The following is a 6,645-nucleotide window of genomic DNA, read 5'->3' as shown; positions in this document are numbered from 1 at the left end:
AATAAAATCAATAAAATTAATACAAATTTCAAATTTATAAAATCAATGTAAATTGAGCTTTATGTATATCAGAATTGCCAACATTTAAATTTTAAAATAAACTTATCGAACAAATAATATATGTAATTCAATGTCAAATTAAGGTTATTATAAATTAGGCTTATATGCTTTACAATTATACATGTACTTTTGACTTTTGTAATAAACTTTGTTTGAACGCAACATCTCAACGATTTGCTCTAAATATATTCAATTTCTTTTTTCTTAATTTTTAACATAAAAATTCTTGTGCAATTTAAACATTGGTCCTTCGAGCCTTTTTTAAAATATTTAATTTCAAAATTTATTAAATTTATATTTTTGATTATAATTTAAAGGCAACATCAAATTTAAGTATTTAAATATATATACGTATAAATGCACATATTTTGTATAACCTAAAAAGTTTTCAAGTAAATCTGTGACAGTACAATTTACAAATAATAAGTATTTAAAAACTTTGAATCAAGTTAATCTAAATTGCGATATAAAAATCGCAAACAAATTGCATTTAAGCAATAATAACGACGTATATAGTGACGGCGGCGGCGACAGTGACGGCGGCATAGTGACGGCGGCGGCGACAGCGACGGTGGCGCGGCGTCAGCGAAGGTTACGACGACAACAACAGCACCAACAGCACCAGCAGCAACACCAGCAGCAGCAGCAAACAATTTTAAAAAATCACCTAAGGAGCGTTTAACTAAACCATACATATCGGGGCGGTTATCAAAGCTATGTAGAAGATGATGTAAAATCGACTAAATCCTACCATGAGGCAATTGTTGGTGGAGGCTGCCTGGAAGAAGGGTTAAAATTAGAAAATTTAATAGATATTTATGATCAAATTAGTGATAATTACCTGGAATATAGGGCCCTTTTAGTCGAAACGATGGATAATTTTTCCTCTTCGAAGTCAACGACTTCTGGTTCCGAAATTCAACATTCCACTCATTCGGAAGTTAGATTACCCCGTATTGATCTTCCAAAGTTTGATGGGTCGTATATCACATGGAGAGCCTTTCATGATAAATTCCAAGCTCTAGTTCACAACAATTCAAACCTAGGTGATTTAGATAAGCTTCACTTTCTTCAATCTTGCTTAACAGATGATGCAAAACGGTTTTTTACAAAACTTACCCGTTGAAGCCGCCAACTATGACAAAGCGTGGGAGCTTTTAAAAGAGAGATATGACCACAAGCGCATTCTGGTGCATATCCAAATGCAGCAACTTTTCGGTCAGTCTCAATTACTCCGTGAAACTGCTTCAGGGTTGAAAAATCTTCTCTATACCTCAAAAGAATGCTTCCATGCCTTGGAAAATTTAGAAGTTCCAGTGGGACATAGTTCTAATTTGGTTCCTTAACCAAAAATTGCCCCCAACTACTCAAAAACTATGGGAAGAAAAGTTGTGTGATAAGAAAGAATTACCCAATTTTACAGAATTTACCTCTTTTTTGGAGAAGCGCTTCCGAACGCTTGAAGTTTTTGACCAAAAGGATCAAAGTACTGCGAATTATACAAAAATTGATCCTCCAGCAAATGTCAAATCACGTTTTCCAATGAAATCTAAAGTTTTACATGCCAAGCCAAAGTTTAAACCCACTAAACCTACAGGTACGGATGGTACAGTATGCCAGTTATGTAATTTAGAAAAACATTCGTTGAAAAGATGCCAACAATTTCTAAATATGGACATCACGGGTCGAAAAGAAGTTGTACGAAAATTGCGGGTATGTGAAAATTGTCTTTCATATAGGCATTCTTTGCATGAATGCCCAAGCCAACTGTGCTGTTTCTTTTGCCAACAAAGACATCATTCCCTGTTGCATGTCAACCATCAACAAATAGACAATAGTAATACGAGATATTCTGCACAACCGTCTTCAAGAGTTCGAACTCAACCAACAGCAACCACATCAAACTTTGTTCAAACGAACATGAGTGCAAATGCAACAGAATTTTCACCAACCAATAATGTTCCGATTTCAACAACTATGAATCATCATACGTCGCACTGTGATCGAAATTTTTCTCAAGTGCTTTTAGCAACCGCTATTGTCAAAGCCCGTGCTTCAGATGGCCGTGTACATCATTTACGTGCCATGATTGATACAGGTTCTGAAAGTTCATTCATTACAGAAGAGGCTGCGCAATTGTTAAAGCTTCGGAAGTGGCGTACATGTGTTGAGGTATCAGTAGTGGCACTACGCAGAACGCTGTACAAGTCCAGATTACTTCTTGCCACTCATCGTTTGAAACTGCCATACAGGCTTTAATCTTCAAGTCGCTAACTGGCCTTCTTCCGACCCAACGAATGGTACCTCAAAAATGGAATCATTTAATTGGGCTTCCTTTGTCAGATCCACATCTCCACGAGCCTGCACCTGTAGATCTGTTGTTAGGCTGTGATGTTTGTGCCCAAATATTGCTTCCAGAAATCAAACGTTCGCAAGATGGCGTCGGGCCTATGGCACAAAATACGGAGTTAGGCTGGATCGTTCTCGGAAGAACTTCCACATATCCTCCTCAAAAAATCCGCAGTTTCGTGCAAATGACCGAATTTTCTCCGATCGATTTGAGCGCTCAACTACAGAAGTTCTGGGAAATAGAAGAATTGCCGTTTCTACCTCATGAAACTGAAGAAAATGTTGCCTGTGAGGAACACTTTGAAAAGTATACTATTCGTTTACCTGATGGACGGTATCAAGTCAAAATGCCATTCAAAGATGAAAAGCTGCCGGAAATGGGTTTCAGCCCGCACATGGCATATCGACGGTTTCTTCACCTCGAGAAAAGGCTTGAGTCAAATCAAAATCTTAGAACTGAATACACGAAATGTATCAAAGAGTATGAGACACTCCAGCACATGGAACAAATCAACAGCGACAATGAAGTCCTTAACACGCCACACCACTTCATTTTACCACATCATGCTGTGATAAAAGAATCAAGCACAACCACTAAAACAAGAGTTGTTTTCGATGCAGCAGCCAAAGATTCGAATGGGAAATCGATAAATGACTATCTAATGGTAGGTCCAAAATTGCAAACTTCTATAATTGATCTTGTTTTGCGATTGCGAACTCACCGATATACCTTCACTGCCGATATAGAGAAGATGTATCGACAAATTTGGGTGACTCAACTGGACTCCTTTTACCAAATCATTTTGTGGAGAAATGAACGATCAGAGCCTTTGAGACTCTACAAGCTAAATACGGTAACGTTCGGTACAGCAAGTGCCCCATATTTAGCCATCAAAACGTTGAAACGTCTAGCCCAAGATGAACATCCGAATTATCCTTTGGGGGCGAAGGTCGTGCAAGAACACATGTACGTGGACGATTTGATAAGTGGTGCAGATTCGCTAGAAGAAGCAAAAGAAAAAAGAGATGAAGCAAGAGCACTTTTAGCGTCAGGCGGTTTCAACTTAAGAAAGTGGACAGCAAATCATAGAGATTTAATGGAAAATATTCCACTTCATGATCGAGAAATTGATTTCGAGCTTCCCTTTGATCCTTCCTACCACGTCAAAACTCTGGGCATCAAATGGGTTCCTAGTTGCGACTTCTTTTCTTACAAAAATTTACAAAAGAATGAGAATTTAATAACAAAAAGAACGATTCTATCTACCATTGCCAAGCTCTTCCATCCACTTGGATGGATCTCTCCGTGCATAATCACTGCGAAGATAATTATGCAGAAGCTTTGGGATCTCGGATGTGATTGGGACGATCCGATCCCAAACGACCTTAAAAGGGATTGGAAAACTTTTCAACAAGAGCTTCCAATGATTGAAAAGGTAAGGATACCACGATGGAACCGAATGAGTCCTTCAAACCAAGCAATCGAGTTGCATGGCTTTTGTGACGCTTCAATGAAAGCATATGGAGCTGTTGTGTATGTTCGAGTCCTGGATAAGAGTGGAGGCATTCATACCAGCTTACTCTTAGCAAAGACAAAGATTGCTCCGAGCAAACGGACGATCACGTTGCCTCGGCTTGAACTTTGTGGTGCAGTAGTCTTGGCCCAAATATTACACTACACATGCAATGTTTTAGCAATTCCTGAAGTTCGAATCTTTACCTGGACGGATTCAACAATTGCTCTTTCCTGGATTAGAGGAACTCCTACCAAATGGACCAAATTTGTCTCAAATCGAGTATCCGAGATACAGCGACTTATAGGCAGCCATTGTTGGTCCCATGTTCCAACACATCTAAACTCGGCTGATTTAGCATCTCGTGGCGTTTATCCCTCAGCCTTGGATTCCTTGGACGCTTGGTGGAACGGTCCAGTATTCTTAAGATCGAAGTGGAATTTTGATATGCCCGATCAAGTTGAGAACTTCGAAACAGAAGAAGAATGTCGTCCGGTAAAAGCCCACACCATACAAGTAACAAGAGAACTGATTAGTATCATCATCCACAAATATTCGAACTTACTCAAAGTAATTCGTATCATCGCATGGTGGCTTCGTTTGAAAAACAACCTCCGATCGATGAGTTGGGCGAGAAAAACTTCCCAAAACGGTAACCAATCGGCTATTGTATCCAAGACAAGCGGTTCGTTAACTGCTTCTGAATTGGAAGCATCTCTTATGCTGGCAGTCAAGATAGCTCAGACCGAGATGTTTTTTAACGAAATAAAAGAGCTGCAACAGAAGGGTAAAATTTCAAAACCATTAAAATCACTCAATGTATTTATTGATGCCAATGGCATTTTAAGAGTTGGTGGTCGATTGCAGAATTCCCTGCTTCCTTATGAAGCGCAGCATCCAATGGTATTACAAAACAACCATCATTTCACAAAACTGGTTGTAAAAGATGCCCATAAAAATACATTGCATGGTGGAATACAACAGATGATTGCTTATATACGTCAGAAGTTTTGGATTGGTCAAATTCGAAGAAGTGTAAAGTACCAGTAACACAAATGTACGACTTGCTACCGGCAGAAAGCAGCAGAGATGCAGCAATTGATGGGAAATTTACCAGCTGCTAGAGTCCGCATGGCTAGGCCATTTTGTCACACTGGCGTAGATTACGCAGGCCCCATCGAAATCAAACTTGGAAAGCTCGTGGAAGCAAGATCCTTAAAGGATATTTTGCAATTTGTATTTGCTTGGCGACAAAGGCAATCCATTTGGAAGTCGTTTCAGATTTAACGACTCAAGCATTCTTGGCAGCATTCAGGCGAGGAACTTGCAAGCAGATTAATAGTGATTGCGGTACAAATTTTATTGGTGCTAGTTCAGAACTAGATAAGATATTAAAAGCTTCACAGCATGATTGGAAAGAAATAGCTGAAAATCTAGCAAATCAAGGTACAGAATGGCATTTTATTCCTCCCGCTTCTCCTCACTTCGGTGGATTGTGGGAAGCTGGAGTGAAATCAGACAAGTACCACCTAAAACGAGTTGTCGGGATGGAGAGACTGACTTTTGAGGAGCTCACCACACTTCTTTCGCAGATAGAAGCGTGTCTGAATTCGAGACCCTTATGTCCTCTTTCAGATAGTTTGGATGATTTGGATGTGCTGACCCCAGCACACTTTTTGATCGGCGAAAGTCTTCATGCTGTACCTCAAGGTGACATCGACATCAACATAACACACATGGATAGATGGAAGCGAGTTCAGTCAATGACATTAACATTTTGGCGAAAATGGAGTTCCGAGTACCTGACCAGACTGCAGCAACGACCGAAGTGGACACAAATACAGGAAAATGTAAAAGTCGGAGACATCGTTCTGATTAAAGATGAAAGATTTCCACCGACCAATTGGAACAGGATGCATAAAACGCCCCATCGCTAAAATATGTCGCTTGCCTTCCAATGAAACATCACAACAAACCAGCATCATTTAAAATTTTAAAATAGAAAATCAATGAAAGTTCGAGCAATTCAGCTAGATTTATTTATTTAAAAACTTTCAAAACTAAATCAAATCAAATTTCGAGAATTCGAATTAACAACCACAAATTAAAGTTAAAACAAAATTTAAGTAACAGGAATCAATAATATTTAAAACCGATTTCACAAAAAAAAAAAAAAAAAATATAAGAACTTAAATGATAAAATAAAACTCCAAATTAATTTTAAAATCTAATTTTATTTGATCGGAATTTAAAACAAACCAAAATAGATATAAATTATAATGAAAAATGAAACACCAATATAATTTACATTTAAACATTTATTAAATTCAAAATGATCTTAAAATAATTTACAACATATTTCAAAAAAAAAAGTCAAAATTTATTCTTATAATCTACGAACTCAAAAGAAAGTAAACAAACTGAATTTAAAACAACGTTTTACTTGTCAAACAGAATATATACACATTTATATTAATAAAATAAAACTAAATGTACATTTTATAAAAAATACAATGAAAATATTATCTTAATCGATTGTAAATGAATATTACAAAATGTAAACAAAAGAAATAAATAACTTAAAATGGCCACTAAAAATAACTAATATGTCCAACATTTAAAAGTTAAAACACAGTCACTCGCGATGTCAAAATCCGAAACGAAATAATATTCACAACAAATAAAAGCAATGTCAAAATTAATGACGTCACAAAATATCACC

The 6,645-nt window shown here is 37.4% G+C and overlaps 1 protein-coding gene and 1 long non-coding RNA gene across 2 annotated transcripts; one reads left to right on the top strand and one right to left on the bottom strand.

Annotated features, from left to right (window-relative positions):
• Positions 1 to 732: 732 nt before the first annotated feature.
• Positions 733 to 1,371, bottom strand: LOC129940081 (uncharacterized). Its single transcript, XR_008780605.1, has 3 exons — positions 1,180 to 1,371; positions 902 to 1,102; positions 733 to 838 (listed from the first exon to the last, which is right to left on the bottom strand). It is a non-coding gene; the product is annotated as an uncharacterized LOC129940081 (long non-coding RNA).
• Positions 1,372 to 2,357: 986 nt separating this feature from the next.
• LOC129939726 (uncharacterized) lies at positions 2,358 to 5,860 on the top strand. Its single transcript, XM_056047845.1, has 4 exons — positions 2,358 to 3,596; positions 3,687 to 4,958; positions 5,001 to 5,129; positions 5,180 to 5,860. Exons 1-4 carry the CDS (start codon positions 2,358 to 2,360, stop codon positions 5,858 to 5,860), a joined length of 3,321 nt encoding a protein of 1,106 aa, XP_055903820.1.
• The last annotated feature ends 785 nt before the right edge of the window (positions 5,861 to 6,645 follow it).

This window comes from Eupeodes corollae, chromosome 1 (assembly GCF_945859685.1).
Source record: "Eupeodes corollae chromosome 1, idEupCoro1.1, whole genome shotgun sequence".
Lineage (NCBI taxonomy): Eukaryota > Metazoa > Arthropoda > Insecta > Diptera > Syrphidae > Eupeodes > Eupeodes corollae.
This window is presented reverse-complemented; position numbering and strand designations above follow the sequence as displayed.